The 20,722-nt window shown below is 36.4% G+C and overlaps 1 protein-coding gene across 1 annotated transcript; it reads right to left on the reverse strand.

Annotated features, from left to right (window-relative positions):
• Positions 1–11,265: 11,265 nt before the first annotated feature.
• LOC148870007 (acyl transferase 4-like) lies at positions 11,266–18,910 on the reverse strand. Its single transcript, XM_088972263.1, has 2 exons — positions 18,455–18,910; positions 11,266–12,291 (listed from the first exon to the last, which is right to left on the reverse strand). Exons 1-2 carry the CDS (start codon positions 18,872–18,874, stop codon positions 11,407–11,409), a joined length of 1,305 nt encoding a protein of 434 aa, XP_088828389.1. The 5' UTR covers positions 18,875–18,910; the 3' UTR covers positions 11,266–11,406.
• Between the last annotated feature and the right edge of the window lie 1,812 nt (positions 18,911–20,722).

Below are 20,722 nucleotides of genomic sequence, written 5' to 3' on the forward strand. Positions count from 1 at the left end.
TATCATAAAGGAATTTTCAAAATACATAGTGGGATATGCTTTGGATAATACAAGTACAAATAGTTTGATGTGAAGTGTCCAGGCTATCAACACTTGGGAAATGTTGAAAAACTATGATGGAACTAAAAATATGAATGTGTATCTTAAATTCTTAGGAAACCAATAAAATCTGCTTTTAATAAAAATCTGAATTCCTGATTATATGTAACGTCCTATATTTTATATATATTTTTATATAGTTAAAAAATAATTTTCTTTTTTGATTTATTTATTTACATGAAAGCATGATTATATATATATCTTAATTTTCAAATTGTACATCAATGACTCCACAAGTTGTTAGAACCAAGTTGAGCAAATGAACTGATACCATTACTCGACAAGCTGAGCAATAAATGTCAAATGCTCTTTTTACCAACTTGTGGAGTCATCTCTTATTATGGGGTTGACTACTCCTTGTCTGTCACCCGATTTAGTTCAAACAAATGGGAGCAATTCTCATAATATGAGTCAATTATTCCAACATCTAAGGGATGACTTCTCATTTGAAGTGACTCTTCATTGCTGAGCTGTATCCAAAATTTTTAAGATGACTCCCCATTTATGAGTCATTCAACTCGACACCCAATCTCAGAAATTGTTCCAAACCAAGAGTTGTATATGAATGCTGGGCTCTCTTCTTCTTCTTCTTCTTCTTCGTTGTTTCTTGCATTTCTTTCTTTTTCCTTTTCTCCTTCTAAATTAGAATTCAGAGAGAGACAAAGGGAGTGAATGACAAAGGGGCTTCATTTTTATCTGGTCTCATGTCCATGAAGGGTACTTCTCAGTTTCTTAATTTTTGTCAATTCTTCTTAGGTTTTTATTTTTATTTTATTTTTAGCTATAAACCCTTCTATGTTTTTAGGCTATGTTAAATTTTCATGCTTTATTAGAATGGATTTTATGATTCTTAGTACGAATTTGAATTTTTTTAAAGTTGTTGCCAAAACTCATTTTGAGAATGGATTCTTTGGAGTTGAGAATTGGACATGGATTTAGTTTTCTATATACTTTTCTGTCCTCTTTTCTTGGATTTTAATTTTCTTCATTTTATGCTTTTTTTTTGCATTTTATGCTTTTCCATTATTAAATTATTTTTAACATACTTTATTTGCAAAATTTTTGCAGATTTTTGGTATTCTTTGCATTTCAGTTATCTTTTATAATCGTCATTATCATCTAAAAGCACCCAACTTTTGCCATAGGTGGCATTTGATAAATTTGAATTCTGAAGTTTGAAAAGTCAAAAAGTTATTATTCATGTCTAAAATTTAAAAAGTAGAAATGATTTTCTGCATTTTAGAGGTTTTGAAAAGATAAGATTGTTTTGGTTGGAGTGATTCTCCAATATCCAAAAGTGTTAAGTTTACTATTTTACCCTTAGAAATAGATAATTTGTTAATATTATAAATATTAATAATAAATATTTAATAATAATAATATTTACTATTATTATTATTATTATTATTATTATTATTATTATTAGTATTAAATAGATGATAGTAATGAAGGCATTAATGCCATTTCATCACATCTGAAATGCCATTTAAAAGGTGTCTTACAATTTTAGACACCTTTTAAATGTTAAAATAGATATAATCTCAAACACCCCTTAGTTCCAAAAAGTAAGTTTTTCAGATGTTTGATGTTTGAAAAGTGTTACCAAACACCATCTTACTCTTATGTTTTGAAAGGAGTAACTAGGATTTAATGGTCATTTTACAAAAAACTTCACTAATGGCAATTTCTGACAGGGGTTCTATGGAGATTTAAAAAAGTGAGGGTGATTTAAAGAGAATTGGCCAAAAGTGAAGGGGAGTTTTATATATCTTATATGCACACAACTCACAAAAATTCTTGGGTTGCAACACTTCCAATTGAAGTCCCAAGTGTCCCAACTGCCACCTTCCTTCGTCTGGTTAGGGGATAGCCACAAATCAGCAAGAAAAGTTGGAAAAATCTACATAACATAAACATGATTGATGGATCTATGTACAGACAAGTGGTCACAAAGTTTAAGTCCCATCAAGAGACCTAGACTAATTTTATTCTGTATAACGATTCAGAAATGGAATCATTTTAGCCATCATTTTTTTGGTCGACAATCCAATCGTCCAGTTCGAACAAACAGCCTATTTTACAAAAAAAATAAAAAATAAAAAATGGCCAAAAACTGTTGGACAAATTAACGGTTCTATCACCTGGGTCAACAGGTTATTGACTTTTTTAATGGATTTTGACCAAAAACCAAATTTGGGATAAAACAAAACCAATTGCCTAGACGATTCCCAGGCCGTACGATCCGAATCAATGGTACTTCAAAAACCTTGATACACACTGTATGTCTCTACATACTAAAACACACATATATCTTCTTATTACTATCATCACCATATTACAACCACTAAACAACAATATTTTATCATCTTCTGCCTTCTATATATGAAAAATATCAGTCAAGAAAGGAAGATAAAAGAGAATTCGTGATTTCATTAATTCCAAGATTGGAGAAGTATTAATTTATAGATATACAACCGACTTTGGACAGCTTGCATGTGCAAGTTGGGAGATGTGTAACTGAATTTACAGTTGCATAAACAAACTAAATTACACGTGGATAATAACTCTAAGACGCCCCCTCAAGTTGGAGCATGGGGAAGAATGCCCAACTTGGAAAGTAGCCCATGGATTTTGTCTCGTCGAAGTGCCTTAGTGAAAACATCAGCAAGTTGTCAATCATTGGGTATATGAGATGTAGATACCCTCTTGGCATAGAGATGATCTCATATAAAATGATAATCAATTTCAATATGTTTTGTTCATTTTTAAAAGAGGTGATTAGATGGGATGTGTAGAGCAACTTTATTATCACAACGAGAAGGAGAGGCTTAGGATGTGAAAGGCCCAAAGAAGCAAAGAATTTCTTTAGCCAAACCAGTTCACTAGTGGCAGCAACCATGGAACGAAACTTAGCCTTTGCAAATGATTGAACCACTGTGGTTTGTTTCTTGGTCTTCCAAGATGACACAGTGTGGAAGCAATGAAAACGGGCTGGCTATGCAAGCATCGAGCGGTCACTAGCTTCTAGCGAAGAACACTGAATTCTCTAGGAGAGAGAAAAGGTGGCGAAAATTGGAAGAAGAGAACTTGAAGAAACTCTGAAATTATGAAGTATGAATTGATGAATAATTTTGGGAAAATAGCAGTATTTATAATACATTTAGAAATTGTAAAAGAACTAAGAAAGAACATGAATCTTGATCTTGATCTTGATCTTGATCCTCTTGGGCTATCTTGATAAGGTCGAATCCTCTTGGAATTCTTGGGCTTGATCTTCCACCGTCCGATCTCCCTGGCTCTCCTTATGCATGAATCTGGGAGTCTTGGATTTCTTGATGCTTCTTGGAGTCTTTGCCAGATCTTGATCGGAGTCTTGAATTCTTGTTAATCTTGGAAGAGTCTTGATAATCTTGGATTCTTGATAAGTCTTGGAGTATTGGATTAAGTCTTGAATTATCCTTTCTTGACTTATCTTGGACTCTTGTCCTTATCCTAGGAGCTGCCGTCCCTAGGGGTGAGATGGGCGTTGGGATGGGCCTCCATCATTCTCCCCCACTTGGAGGGAACTCGACCCCGAGTCGTGACTAGGGTAGGCAAGTTTTATCTCTGGCAGATATCGGTGAAGGTCAACAAGTTGAAGGTCTTGGATATACTCATATGATCTGGTAGGTCCACTATATAGGCATTATCATTAATCTTCTTCACGATCTTGTATGGACCATACTTTCGAGGCTTCAATTTGTTGTAGGTACCTATGGGAATTCGTTCCTTCCTTAAGAAGACCATAACCTCATCACCTACATAAAACACTTGAGGTCGACGATGTTTGTCTGCGGCCATCTTGTACTTGGCGTTGGATTGCTCTAGCTTCTGCTTCACGGCCTCTTGGACGGATTGGATTTGTTTTTCCATCTGTTCTGCTGAGATACTGGCGCTGGGTACTCTGGGTAGCTTCAATAAATCCAGTGCATGGTTAGGGACCTTCATGTACATGATGGAGAATGGGGGTCTGCCTGTAGAACTGTGCACTGCATTGTTGTAGGCGAACTCAGCCTGGGCTATGGCGAAGTCCCACTGTTTTGGCCTCTCCCGACATATGTTGCGAATTAAATTCCTTAAGGTCCGGTTTACCACTTTTGTCTGTCCATCTGTCTGCGGATGAGTTGTACTACTGAAATTAAGTGATGAATCAAACAATCTCCACAGGGTCATCCAAAAGTGACTGAAGAACCGTGTGCCATGGTCTGATGTGATGGTCTTGGATACCCCATGTAAGCGGACAATCTCCCTGAAAAATAATTTGGCTGTTGCGGATGCATTTGCTATTTTCTTGTATGGGAGGAAATGAACAATTTTTGAGAATCTATCAACCACCACGAAGATGGAGTCCATGTTCCTCAGGGTCTTTGGCAAGCCTAGCACAAAATCCATGGACAAGTCTTCCCATATAGCAGTAGGAACGGGTAGGGGCATGTAGAGACCTGTGTTCTGGGTTTGTCCCTTAGCTGTCTGACAAGCATAGCACCTGCATACAATGGTAGACACGTCCCTTCTTAATTTCGGTCAGTAATATCGCCCCTTAACTGCTTCTACTGTTTTATCCCTTCCCAAGTGTCCTGCTAATCCACCCCCATGTAAATCCCTGATGATCTTTTCGCGGAGGGAGGTGCAAGGGATACACAATTGTTTCCCTTTTATAAGGAATCCATCATAAATAAAGAAGTCCTCTGCTGACTGCTTATTCACGCATTTCTCCCATACCTGTTGGAAGTCTTCATCCTGGGCATATGAGTCTTTCAGGCGCTCAAGACCCACAATCTCAACACTCAGGGTCTTGATGAGAGCTACGTGCCTGCTAAGTGCATCAACCACTTTATTTTGCTGTCCTGCCTTATACACAATTTTATATGGGAACTTGTTTAGGAAGGTAGATCATCTAGCATGCAAATCACTTCTTAATTGCTTTTACCCACTAAGATATTTTAGGGCCTGGTGGTCTGTGTAGAGAACAAATTCTTTTGCAATTAAATAGTGTTCCCATGTCTTCAGGGCTCTAATCACAGCATAAAACTCCTTGTCATAGGTGGACCACTTTCTTCTGGCTTCACATAATTTTTCACTGAAGAAAGCAAGGGGCCTTTTTTCTTGGGACAATACAGCCTCTATGCCAATTCCACTAGCATCACATTCAACTTCAAATAATTTATTAAAATTTGGCAAGGCAAGAACAGGAGCAGAACATAATTTTTCTTTTATGAGAGCAAAACTTTGCTCTTGTTCTTCTCCCCATTGAAATTTACCATTTTTCAAACATTCAGTAATGGGAGCCATGATACTACTAAAATTCTTAATAAAGCGCCTATAGAAGGTTGCCAACCCATAAAAATGCCTGACATCTATGATAGTGGATGTGGTCGGTCGTTCCCTAATGGCTTTCACTTTTTCTTCATCTACTTTTACACCATCCTTGCTTATAATAAATCCGAGGAATAATAGATTATCATTCATGAAGATGCATTTCTTCAAATTAGCATATAATTTATTTTCCCTCAATGTTTTCAGGACCTCCCTAATATGTCCCACATGCTCAGTAATAGACTTGTTGTATATCAAAATAGACTACCACAAATTTACCAATGAAGGGGCGCAATACCTAGTTCATCAGCCTCATGAATGTGCTGGGTGCGTTGGTTAGTCCAAAGGGCATGACTAACCACTCGAACAAGCCATCTCTAGTCTTGAAGGCTGTCTTCCATTCATCTCCGAGACGGATCTTGATCTGATGATAACCACTCCTGAGATCAATCTTTGAGAAAACTACAACTCCATTAAGCTGGTCCAGCATGTCGTCCAGCCTGAGAATAGAAAATTTGTACCCAATGGTGATCTTGTTAATGACCCTACTGTCAACAAACATTCTCCAACTGCCATCCTTTTTAGGTGTTAATAAGGCAGGTACTGTGCAAGGACTCATGCTGATTTGAATGTGTCCATTTTTCAATAAATCTTCTACCTTTTCTCGTAAGATTTCATTCTCCTTAGGACTCATCCTGTAATGCGGGAGGTTAGGTAGATTGGCACCTGGAACAAAATCAATATGGTGTTGTATGTCTCTCATGGGAGGGAGTTCATTTGGTAACTCCTCTGGAACTACATCATTGAATTCATCCAGTAGTCCATGTACTTCTGCTGGAATTTTATTTTCATCATTAACATCTTCTCCTTTTACTACTAGCAAATGTATTTCATGAGTATCCTTACATTCTTTAACAAATTCAGCATGATGATGGGTGATGATAAGGAAATTCTTCTCATGTGTTTTTGGAGCATTTGTAATATTTTTTTCAGCTATGGGTAATAAAATATAACGTGTACCTTCTTTTTCAAATTGGTAAGTATTCTTCCTACCCATGTGCCTTGCATCTGTATCAAACTACTAAGGCCTCCCTAACAAAATATGGCAAGCATCCATATCAACAATATCACAATATACTTCATCATGGTACTTACCAATCGAAAAAGGTAACTTGCAGCGTTCTTCCACTCGTACGCTGCCTCATTCCTTGATCCACCCAATTGTGTATGGGTTGGGATGTTTTTTAGGAATCAACTGTAATTGTTGGATGACATCCCTACAAATAATATTTTCCTGATTGCTACTATCAATAATTAAATTAAATAAATTTCCCTTGACAGTACATCTGGTACGAAATAATATGTGCCTTTGAGAAATATCCTTATTTTTTTGGGACAACATTAATTTTTTGACCACACAAGTATACTCCTCATGTTCATATGGACCCTCTTCATCCTCCCCATCAGGCCCACAGTATACCTCCTCCTCAATATCTTCTTCCTCCTCCCTTTCTACCATATTAACTGCCTTTCTCTTGGGGCAGTCACTGGATCTATGTCCAACCTCATTACATTTAACACATTTAATAGGAGCAGGCCTTGCATAAGGGTTATTGGGTTTAGGAGGGTTGGAAGGATTACCTCGAGTATGTCCTCCTGTAGTAGCCTTACCAACGTTACTTGTGCTTTTCGGGTGAGAGGGTTGCACTGCCGGGACTGATTTGTTCCTATCGACAGTTGTCGGTCTGTTGTCGCTCCCGCTGTACCGGCGGTAATTATCACTACGTGCCTTGTCTTGGAACATTAATTCCTCTTTCAAGGCTATGTTCCTTGCTTCCTGCACACTAAGAACCATTTGTACACCAATTTTGTCCCTGATGGACGGTCTTAACCCGCTCAAATAACGGGTTGCCTGCTGGTCATCACTTTCAGATAACTAGTTTCTTTCTACTAATCTTAAAAATTCTGATGTATACTCATTAGCACTACGTGAACCTTGCGCACACCATTGATAAGATTCAAACATATATTGTTCATAGTTATGAGGTAAAAATCTACCTCTAATTAACTGCTTCATGCGCATCCAGGTTCGAACAGGACCCCTTCCTTCTCTGATCCGGGTCTCTCTCATCCGTTCCCACCAAACAGATGTGCCTCCCTTTAATCGGAAAGCTACCAGTTTTACCCTTCGTTCCTCTGGTATTTCCATGTAATCAAAGAATCTGTTGACTTCTATGATCCAATCCAGAAGTCCCTCTATGCCAAGATCTTCACTAAAGGTAGGAATATCTACTTTAAGTTTGAATTCATCATTATTCCTATGGGGATTGAAATTACCTTGATTGTGCCAATTTTTGCCATTTCTGTCGTTGTTGGGAAGAACTAGAGCACCACCAAATTCGAAATCATCGTCACTGTCGTCGTCAAGAACTGGATGTCGGGATGCAGTAGCGACGGGTGGTCTGTCGTGGCTGTCTCCTTCGATCTGCTGTGGAATTTTCCGGTTCTATGGGACAACCTCCCGTAACAAGGTTTGCAGTTGCTCAGTCACCTCTGCCAACTGCTGTTCGATGTTGCGTGTGGCCGTGCGCTGTTCTTCAATCGCTCTCTAAATAGCTGGGAATCCCTGATCTCCGTCACGGGGTGGGTTGCGACTGCTACCGTCTGGGTTGGACATGATTGGGCGAATTCCATGCTCTGATACCACCTGGCGCAACATGGAAGCAATGAAAAATCGGGCTGGCTATGCAAACACTGGGCGGTTGCTAGCTTCTAGCGAAGAACACCGAATTCTCTAGGAGAGAGAAAATGTGGCGAAAATTGGAAGAAGAGAACTTGAAGAAACTTTGAAATTATGAAGTATGAATTGATGAATAATTCTGGGAAAATAACAGTATTTATAATACATTTAGAAATTTTAAAAGAACTAGGAAAGAGCATGAAACTTGATCTTGATCTTGATCCTCTTGGGCTGTCTTGATAAGGTTGCACCCTCTTGGAATTCTTGGGCTTGATCTTCCACCGTCCGATCTCCCTGGCTCTCCTTATGCATGAATCTGGGAATCTTGGATTTCTTGATGCTTCTTGGAGTCTTTGTTGGATCTTGATTGGAGTCTTGAATTCTTGCTAATCTTGGAAGAGTCTTGATAATCTTGGAGTATTGGATTAAGTCTTGAACTATCCTTTCTTGACTTATCTTGGACTCTTGTCCTTATCCTAGAAGCTGCCACCCCTAGGGGTGAGATGGGCCTTGAGATGGGCCTCCATCACAAGAAAGAGGAGAATGGTCGAGAGTTGTGAAGTACCCACTGGTAAATTGACAAGTAATGGAGCATCCGGCCCAAGCCGATTCACAATAAGTTCGCAAGACAAAATGACTTGTGGAGTAAAGAAGTATCCCTTTCTTTGGAGAACCTTTGAGGTAGCGAAGGATATGCATGGCAACATCATGATCTTGTCAGTAAGGTTGGCTCATGAACCGGCTTAGTGCATGGACCGAATATGTGAGTTCAGGTCGAGTGATTGTAAAATAGACTAAGCCTGCCCACGAAACATCGATGCTGCTCTGGATGGGATATAGGTGGCCCATAATCTGGTTGGAGGTGTTGTTGTTGGATCATTGAGAATGCGTTAGGCTTAGAATTGAGCATACCAGCATCTGTAAGTATATCAAGTGTATATTTTGGTTGGCACAAGAAGATTCCAGCTTGTGACAAAGAGATTTTTATCCCCAAGAATTCGAAGTAGCTTAAATGTCCAAGATCCTTTATTGGGAAGAAAGAACTGAGATAAGTTTTAAATACAACAATGCGAATGAATCATCTCCAACGATAAGAAGATCATCAACATATGCCAAAATGGCAAGGAAATACCTAGACTGAGTGTATGTGAATAAAATGTTGTCAGCTGAGGATTGAGTGAAGCCATGGTTATTGAGGGCTTGAGCCAATGTATCAAATTAGTTCCTTGAGGCTTGTTTGAGGCCATAAATGGACTTATGTAAGCAACACGCATTTGTCACCTTGAACTAAAAAACCTGGAGGGAGCATATATACTTATTCATGTAAAGTGCCATGCAAAAACGCATTGTTAACATTAATTTGATGTAGTTCCCAGTTGTGGGCTGCAGCGAGTGCAAGAAGGCATTACACCTAGCAAGTTTAGCAATTGGGGACTAGTAGGTTTAGTAGGACAACCCCTTCCAATTGTGTATAGCCCTTGACCACTAGTAGGGCTTTGAACCTTTTTAATGTACCCATTTGGGTTCAATTTGGTTTTGTAGACTCATTTACATTTCTTGGAATTAAATCGATTTGGTCTGAGCCCATTTCTTTTGCTCGGGAAAACAAATATCAGTGCTGGCATCAAGCTATGGCTGTTGAATTATCCTGCCCTTGAATGGGTTATATGATATAAGTGGCGGTAAGTATGCATTCACCCCAAAACTTGATGGGAAGACCAGCATGGAATCGTAAGACTCTTGCCACTTCTACTAGGCGGCAATGGTTACGTTTGATAACTCCATTTGGTTGAGGGGTTTTAGCGCAAAATTGTTGGTGGTTAATTCCATAATCACATGAATACTGCTTCAAAGGTCTATAAACAACTCAATGGGAAAGATGTTCATGTTTGCTTGACTTTGAAACAAACATTACAACAATTTGTGTTATTGTGTACAAACATGGACAACTCTTTTATTTTTTAAATTCTACTATAAGGAGCATGACCCAATAGATGGTGCTAGATGCTTGAAGGTATGGTGGTGTGGCTAGCTAGTGGAATGTAGGGCTATGCTATGGTGGGAGATGAAGCATTCAAGTAGTAAAGATCATTACACTTGTAACCCCCCACCCCAATCGAACTCTTGGTTGTCAGGTGTGGAAGAACAACACAACACATTTGTAATCAGATGTAATAAGTTTGCTTAAAGAGATCAGGTTACAGTGAAAATTGGGTATGAACGAAACACTGTGTGAAGTCAAATCAGGAGTAAGTGTGACATCATCCCCTTGGGAGGTAATTGCCATGATTGATCCATTAGGGAGTTGAACAGGTTTAATCACAGAATTCAGAGTTCCACTATTTGAAGTAATGAATGTGGGGACCATGTGATTAAAGGCTCCACTATCTATCTAGAACCCATATTCCTAAATTAAGGATCCAAGTGGGTGGGCAGATGCCTTATCAACGAAATTTGCAGATATTGATGTACCACTATCTAGAACCCATATTCGGAGTTGCAGTGGCAGTGACATTTTGGATGGAATACCTCCCACTTGATTTGTCTGGTCTTGATCCTGATCCACGATCTTGACCGTCTGGTGTTTGAGACTTCCCTTTGTTATCACGATTTGGAGGGTAACCAATTAGTTCATAGCATCGGTCTTTGGTGTGTTCATTTTTTTTTTTTTTGCAATGATCACAATAATAGCGTTTGAGGTGAAAGATCCCAAATACATTGCTTTGAAAATACCTGTCCTCAAGATCTTTTCATATGTCTCTAGCATTGTTCATGTAGGCTATACTATCATGTAGATCGCGTGCTAAGGCATTTGAAATCACTATGGAATTGTAGCATTTTCAAGCTCGTTGCTCCATCGGTTTGCTTGAATCTAGTTTTTCAATTGATCTATCTACGAAACCAACTTTGTTCTTGATCCATAGAGCATTCAACATTGCTCTGTGACAGTGGTGGCAGGGTTTTTCCATGAAAAATATCAGACAAGAAAGGAAGAAGAAAGAGAATTCGTGATTTCATTCCAAGATTGGAGAGGTATTTATAGATATAGAATTGACTTTGGAGAGTTTGCATGTGCAAATTGGGAGATATATAACTGAATTTAAGGTGGTGTAACAATTAAATTACAAGTGGATAATAACTCTAAGAATATATTCTAGGATAATTTTTTTTTTAATTTCTGCTTACTTATTACACATTTTTTCTTGTTTTCTTCAAGCCAGACTACTTTTCATCTCCTCAACAAGATGTGGCATGTGGGTCCCCTTGACGCACCACGTCATCAGACGGATACCCTTCTTTGGAGTAGGTGGGGTCCCTATTATCACAAGAGGGACGATGCCATAACCGTCAAGTGGAATCATGTGGACAGGGGGACCCCACCCCAGATCAACCTGATTGAACCCTAATCGACCCCACTCAGAGATGACCAACTTTTTGTAAGCGATAGAGGGAACATATGGGTTCTCACCAGGTTCCGAGAAAACACCATCCATCCATTTGCTGAATCCTTCTTTCTGCCTAGATTTCTCTTCTTGTACCAGTTTAACCACCTCAGCATTTGACGCCAGTGATACAGTCTTGCTAGATGCCTTTATGCTTACTGGGAAGAAACAGTTGCCGTAGAAACCTTCTGGTAATGGCGGGTTGCAGAGTTGACGGCCATTAGCAAGGTACATGAGTGTAACTTTTGTGTCACAATGGAAGCTTACAGCTCTAGTTCGGCTACTCCAGATGCTGGCAGCAATGGCTTCAAAGGTTGTGCAAGTTTGGCCCGTAGACTCTTGGAACTCACGCTTAAGCTGACTGATTCGGTCTGATGAAATGTCAAAAGCGGCTTTCTCTAGCTTGTAGTCATGCAATAAGAGAGGTGGTGGCTGTGGCAGTAGCTTTTGCTTGGTCGTTGCTTGTGCTAATAGACGTGTAGGAGTCGGAATAACTTCTCTGCTCCATACAGGGGCAATGCTTGGGCTTGGCTGCTGGAGGTCTCTAGCAAACTCACCCACAGCTTTTAGGAACTGAGCAGCTCCTAGGCCATCACACATGGCGTGGCTGACTACAAGGCCTATGACAAATCCACCGCATGTGAACTGGGTTACCTGTAAATGATAAAACAAGGATTTTATTATAGTTTTGGGTAAGTAAATCTGTCATACAGAAGGGTTATTAAATGAACGATCTGAATTATTTCATTTTTTTTGAATATTCTATATATATATATATATTAGGTTTTTGTTTTTTTTTATAGATTTTTTTTTTTATTTACGAGACTTAGCATATTTTATCTTGAAGAATGGCTCACATCATTTATTATTTCATTTGAGACCACAACTTATGCTTATATGATAAATTTGATTTTAGTTTTTTATTTACTTTAGAAAATTAAATCAGGTTTAATTTGCAATTAACAATTTATGCTTTTTCTTTGTACAAAGATGGAGAGATGATGCTAACATAGACAATTACATTTTATACATGTAATACATATCCAATTATTTTTTATTTAAATAGTTGGTTTTAATTTTTTTATCACATTTTAATTGACTTTAATTAAATTATTAATTAGCTTCATTTGGTTATTTAACCATTTTACTAATTATTCAATCATTTTCTTTTTTTAGAATAATCATTTTTAATAATTATTGGATCATTTTGTATTTCTTTTTGTAAACTTAATAATGCATATTTTATATATTAATTACGTACATGAATTAATGAATTGGATAATTAATTTTATGTACTAAATTGTTAATTAAGCTGAATTAGATAAGCTATTAATTGAATTAAATTATTTAAGTTAAAGTAATTAACTTTAATTGAATTACGGGGCCAATTTAAAGTCAATGACCTATATGGTGTACAAATTAAACATAAATGAATCAACTTATGTGGACCTATAAATTGTTAAATTAAACTAATAAATTTTCATTGAATTAAGGGGTCAAGTTGGCTTATAAAAAAAGTGGGTCAAGTTGAATTGAATGATCAATATAGTTTACGGGTTAATTTATGTGGACCGGGTGGTTTAAAAAATACCTGTTTTGCGTATTAAAAAAAACCAGTTTAATTTGTCTTTAATAATTATGTCAATTATTTTCAATTAACCACAATTTTCAATAACTGTGGTTTTGAATAATTGTCAATTAATTTAAATTAACCAAGAAGTGTGAGACAATTTGGCCAAGTTTATGATAATTTTAATGGGTCCCACCATGTATTTTTCTTATTGGATTGACTATGCATCTATTTTAAGATTTTGAATGAAAGGGGAAAACAAATATTTGAACCAGTGTATTTGTGGTAGTCCTTTTAATGGGTCTCACCATGTATGCTTTTTATTTGGTTGAGCATGGATCTATTCATTTAAATATTTTGAAAGATGATTTGAATTTTGAATTTTATTTGAAAATGTAACTAATCATTTCTAAAATACTGTTTTCTGAAAAATTAGAACGCCACGTGTCTAAATGGAAAGAGGCTTTAGCCTGATGGTCTTCTTTTAATATACATATAATAAATATGTCAGCCTTTCACGCTCTTAAAAGGGTTTGAATAAAATTTTAAGTTAAAATAACAAAATACATGAAATATAATTTATTAATTATTGGACTTAATGTTATTTTTTGATAGGTTATCGGAATTATTGAGATTAATCATATTATTAGGAAATAAGTTTTAATCATAAATCAAATATCAATTAACTTCTTCAAATAAATGCAAAAGCCAATCTTATCTATAGCTGATAAGTAGAAGCAGTGATTTATTACAAGTTAATTAAGAGGAGTAAAATAACCAACGGTAGATTGAAAAATAAGTTGTAGATGAACCTGTCACAAAGGAGGGATATTTTTACGCTGTATTTGGTTTGAAGGAAAATTAAGGTAGGGATTTTTCTAGGTTTGTACAGTTCCCCTACTTTTTCTTTCAAAGTAAACATAGGAAAACATGTTAGTCTCTCTCTCTCTCTCTCATTGGAGTTAACTGACGGGCCCCAGTGCAAAGCATTGGAAAAAGGTGTTAAGGTTTATTGGGCTTAAAATTTGTTGCTCTATGGGGATTCACAATCCAAGGGTAGGGATGGCAATTTTCCCAATCTCCATTGAGTATCTGGCCTCTCTAACCAAATGGGAATGGGGAATTTGGGATGGGACTAATAGGAATACCCGATTGAGGACTAGGACGGGGACAGGGGTGAAGTCCACACCCTGCCCCGACCTCGATTATATATATTAAATGTGTATATATTATATTATTTATATTTAAAATATTATTTGTATTTTAATTTTTCTTTATTTTAAATAAATACCTTTCTAAAAATAAACTTTTAATTAAAAAATTTGGGGATTCAAGTCCCTGATGGGGAACCTATCTTCATTGGGGATCGGGGATGCAAGCTAAATTTTTTCCTGATGGGGATTGGGGTCAAAGACGAGAATTAATTTGAAACTCGAGATTAGGACGGGTCACTTCGAAACTAACCATTACCATTCCTACCCAAGGATCATCCCCCAAACCCATAAATATATTTCCAATAATAATGGTAATTAATTATAAATGTAGTATCCAATACTTATGAAACTTATTAAAATTTTCCAATCATTTATTAATTAGTGTAATTGTTGAATTACTATTGTTTATTATTAATTAATTATAGTAATTAATTGTCATTAAATTATAGTTACATAAATAATTACAGTTAACTACTATGGAATAATTACTATTAGTAATCAAAGTTAAATAAATTGTGTAACTGTTGATAATTATTAAATTACTGTTAAATATTGTTAGTTATTTTAATTAATAATATTTTTGGTAATAACTGTAAATTACTATAAACTATGTAAATTGCCATAAATTATGTAATGTAGTTATTTAACACTAAACTATGTATTTATTGCGGTAACTTCTATAAATTACAGTAATTTAGTGATCGTTAATTACTTTAAATGACCATTAATTACTGTTAATACTTAATATTAAATAATTAGTGTAACAATTGATAATTATTTAGATTAGTTTTTTTAATTAGGAATCCTCTCTTTCCTATATTGATGTTTCAACACCATCTAAAGTACCAGTTAGGATGGTATGAAACTAAATAAATTAATTAATTATATTTTCACAATATTGTTTCCTATCAGCATAAAAAATTGTAAACACGACTGCTATTTTACTTGAGTTTTACATAACATTTTCATTATTTTTTTTTTCTTTCAACTAAGGGTTTACATAATATATGGGCTTGAATTCTAAGCACGGGGGCTAACTATTTTTCAAGTTAGTCTCGGGCTTTCTAAAATAAGTCCAACCCAATAATATAATATTAATTTATTAAATTACACCGTATTGGGGGTGAGCAAATGGGTAGGTTTTACATGAAACTGAATGAAACCAACTTTAAACCGGCCTTGAACCGACCCTACCCAATTTGACCGTTTGAAGGCATAACGGCTATTACTTCTTATGGTATACTTTTTATCTTATTGGAAATTCAATCTAAATAATTCCTAATATGGATTAATCCTTTTTAGACAACTTTGTAATGACGATATGCTTTCAATAATTATAAATCAATGGTTTTGTACTTTTGTCTTAAAGAAACTAAGGAACTTAATTTGTAGTGAAAAAAACTGAGTAGCCTTTTTGGCTTATTTGTTTTTCACTTATATTTGTTGAACCTCTTCAAGAGCTTAAGTTTGTACTTGTGCATTCTCTTGCTTTGATATAGTTTGATTAGCATTTGTTATTATATGTCTATAGCGAGGCATTTGTATTTATATTGTTATCTATTGTATTTGAGGTATTCAAGAGTGGAACACCGTTGTAGGTGTGCTTGGAGGATTTCCTAAAGAGCCAAAGTGAACTCCCAGCTTGAACCTACACACATTGATTTTCTCCTAAAAGAAACTTTATATTTTTAAAAATCATTTCTGTTCATGATTTGTTTTTAATATTTTATTAAGCCAACCTATATAGATAGATATCTATATCTATATTTTTTGGAATTTTTTAACTAAAATACCTCTCTTTTTGAATTTGGTCACTCTCTATTGTGAGGGCAGAAATTGTAAGTTAGATATTACTTTTTAGTGCATTTTATTTACTCATTAAATCTCATATCCAAGGCATTAACTCCCATTTTCTGTCATTGAATCTTATATTTAAGGTATTTTTGTCCATCATTAAATTTCACTAATTAAACCCATGAATACTAATATTAATTGTATAAAACATATATTTTTAAAATCAACTAAAAACTAAACTGGCTTTTCTAAGTGACAAGTAGTTCTACCGTTTGGATCAAATAGGAGAATCCATGATACCATAATTAAATACTAAAAATTTAAAAATAGATAAAAGTACATAAGTAAAAATTAGAAAATCTTAGGCACATCTCTAATATTATATTCTGTCTTATTAAACAAAAATTGGTATGAAAAATAAAAAGTACTTTTATAAATGATGGAAATACGAAATTTGAAACTAATCCATAAATGAAACCATTTTCCTCCTTAAGCGATGGGCCAATGGTTCAATTATTCCCATCATTGGATCAATCCATGAAGTCTAGGAATGGCAACGGGGTGAGTTTGGGGCAGGGCACCCCCTCCCCGTCCCCGCCCCTGCCCCAAAGTCATGCCCCATACCTGCCCCGTCCTTGGTGGCAGGGCGGGTTCCGAGCAAGGAATCCATTCCCCATCAGGGATGGGGAATCCCGAATTTTTCCCGCTCCAAGACAATTACTTAAAGATTATCTATTTTAGGGACAATGTATACATAGGATATAGGAATTTGGGGTATTTTATAATTGAATTATAATACTTTAGGGGTAATTCAAAAATAAAATTATGGGATCCTAGGATTTTAAAAATTTAGGGAAAACTTAGAGATATTTTAAATATCAATATTAAACCTAGAGATATTTTACTAATTTACCTTTGGGTTCGGGGAATGATATACAAAACCCATCCCCATCCCGTACCCGGTTCGGGGAAAAATTATTTTCCCCATCCCCGCCCCATCCTTGTTTAGGGTTGGGGAAAACCTGCCCCGTTCGAGGCGGGGCGGGGCCCGATTTTAGGGGGGAAATTGCCATCCCTGATGAAGTCATAGTTAAATAATATTTTTTAAATAAAATAATTAAAAAATTACAATATGTATATAGTATAAAATTTTAGGCACGTCTTTAATATTATATATTAATTCATATTTAAAAAAGATAAGTGTAATAAAAAAGAATTATTTGTATTAATTATATAATGAAATAGAAAATTTAAAGCCAAATGGATCAACCCATGTTGTTATAATTGAAAAATAAAATTAAAAAATATAGAAATACAAAAAATAGAATATTTTAATAGAATATTTGGCACATAGCCATCATATTAAATATAATAATTGTGATAAATAAGAATTATTTTTATCAATGGTGAAAATAGAATACAAAATTTAAAATTGTATCAATGTTTTCCATTCATGGAATAGTTCAAGAATTCAATAGTCTAGGTTGACCCATGATGTCACAATTAAATAATAAAAAATGAAAAAATAGATAGAACTACTAAAAACTATAGAAAAAAAATAAAAATCAAAGTTTATAAAAAATTAGAAGACATCCCTAATGTAATTCCTTCATCATTTATACAAAAACATAAGTGTCATAATTAAATAATAAAATTTAAGTTTAGATAGAAATATAAAAGATGATATAAGAAATTATATATATATATATACATCCTTGATATTATTATTATAGTTATTACTATCCAAAATTGCTCCGTAAAACCATCCACATGCACATTTACTAATATAGATTGATAGAGAATTTGACTATGATACCGTCAAAAAAACACTTGTAACGAATCAATTGGTGTATCATAAAAGTGGTAACCAAACAGGTGGTTATTTATAAAATACATTTCTTATTGAACGGTCCAACCACCTGCGATACAAACACTTGGATGATTTCTAGCCCCAGCTGTTAACATGGTGAATTAGGAGAGTTGTCTGCTGTTATTTTGGTGATCAGAAATTTCAGGAGAGTTCATTCTAATGCGATTTACCTACCACCATTAATGTGTGGACTGTTATTGGTCATATTCTCGGGGCGCTCTCTGCCTATTAGATTGATATTATTTCCCTACTGAATTACACGACTCTCAGTTTGTTCAGAATTTACAAACCCAATTGAACAAAACATTGATGAATGTGATTTTCGTAGCTACTGATGAATTAGACGAGTTTCAACTTTCAAATAAGTACCTGCATTCGGATGGGCAGATCCAGGCCATCCGACTCTGGAGGATGATCCGGAATAAGCTCATCCTCATCGTGCAGAGTAGTAGTACTGAAATTGTTATCAAAATAGTTGACAGCAGCCAGGCTACAAGTGGAAGACGCCTCCACAAACCAAACACCTTCCGCAGTGCAGGAAACCTGGATATCTCCATTGCTTGATTTCTTCAGCCTCCCCGCAAGTGGATAGTATGGAACCAGAGCCCTGGACAAAGCCTCTCTTATGATCTTCGCGGGTTCATGGCCATGGCTGTATACATGCAATGATCTAACACCGTGCTGCACAACTGGTAGTTTGTCCATGAATGAAAGATCAAGCATGCCAGAGGGTGTCTTCTCTGCAGGTCGAACCATGCTTCGAGCTGATCTTATTACAGAGAAAGCCATAGCTAGTGATGAGTGAGAGGATCTGGATTCGTGAGAAACTACAAGAATAAAAGCCAAGTGCGTGTTTTTATAGTTGGAACAGGCCATCTAATACAGTAATACTCCTGTAGTTTTTCTTGGACTTAGTGTTAGAAGTCAAGAATATGCTTGTTCTACAAGTTATCCCCATGTATATAATTCAGTTTGGTGGGTTTCACGGGTTAATGACTTAGGGTAGTTGCCATTTAGCCTGCAAGAAAACCAAAGATTGGACAAATTATTATTCATTAAATGTTCAATCCAAAGATTAGGAAGAAAATCTGATAGTGACATAATTATAATACAAGAGTCCAAGCTATTTACTAATTGATTTGGCCATATTCCACTTTCACTTAATAAACTGTTGTGTCTTTTTCAAATGTATTTCCTTGTAGGAGTCTTGACGCTTATCTTCATTGGACGTTTTGTTCTTTCCATTTATTTTTATTTTAAGGCGAAATTCATTCACCAATACTCGGCTACAATATAAGGTAGAATATGATAAAATGGGCAAACAAGGTACTATATCCTAGACAGACAAACAAAGTTAATCAAGCTACCAAAAGAACAGACCAAATTGCTGAAGCAAAATATTTAAAAAAAAGTGAGCACCGGGAGACCTCTGTAATTGGTGTAGAGATTTTGAAATACCAAAAAAATAAAAAATAAAAAAAAGAAATTTCTTGATTAGTATTTTGTACTTTAGGCCTAGTGTCAAAAAAAAATTGAATACTTATTGAGGGCAGATTTGGCCCTCTAACATCATGACACATGACATCTCGAAACAACCGGGTGACACCCAGAACCACTTAGGCGATAATTTGCCTTAGCCAAAATGATGGAGTCCCAACTAGCAACTTGGCACTGTCGTCGACCTGCCTCTGGTGCTGATTTGGCGACCTTCCTCTAGAGCCGACTTGGCGACCTACCTCTAGTGCTAACTTGGCCTCTGGTGCCTACCTGGTGACCTGCCTCTAGTGCTGACTTGGCCTCTGGCGCTGACCTGACAACCTACCTCTGTTGCCGACCTGGCAACCTGCCTCTAGCGCCGACATGGTGACCTACGAGACATGCTCGCCGTCGATTTCTGCATGCATCCCATTACTCCCGGGTCTCTCGGAAGTCAGCTCTCACACCGAATGTTTTGGGAGAAACTGAGTAAGGCATAAAGATTAGCCTACGTGCACGACTACCTCCGAGGACTTTGGAGCAGTTAAGCACGTCCTCCCAGAGATCTCGGATGTGTTGCGTGATGCTCATGCCAAACAGTGCCTATATAAAGGCCTTACCTCCAACCCCAGTGGGGGGGGTGCAATTTAGTTCTCGCAGCTCTCTCACATTTAGCTATCTTAAAAATCTTTGAATTACTAACTTAACCTTCGGATTTCCCACCCCGGGTAAAGCAACCCAGGCACACTGACACTATCCTTGCAGGTCACATTAGAGCCACCTCTCTAGCTCGACAGCACTCAACTAAATAGCAGAGCCACCTCTCTAGCTCGTCACCATTCAGTTAGGCATCAAAGCCACCTTCTAGGTAGGAACCATTTAGCCAGGCATCCAAGCCACATTCCAGGTAGGGATTATTCAGCCAGGCATCCGAGTCACCTACCAGTTGGGAGCTGCCAAAATGCGCTTCATCAATTGGTGCCATTTATGGGAAACACTACAAAAGGATATCTCCTCACCCAATTCTCTGAGCCTTAAGTAATAACATCTTTAAGCAACAACAATAGCGCTTGATCGAAAGAACCCCCTAGTGGGGCAGAAGCAAAGTGATTAATCCAAACGAATTCTCACAGTCTTGCCTAGACAAAATCTCCCCAACTG

Source organism: Nelumbo lutea, chromosome 2, assembly GCF_056320005.1.
Source record: "Nelumbo lutea isolate HS-2025 chromosome 2, American lotus-T2T, whole genome shotgun sequence".
Lineage (NCBI taxonomy): Eukaryota > Viridiplantae > Streptophyta > Magnoliopsida > Proteales > Nelumbonaceae > Nelumbo > Nelumbo lutea.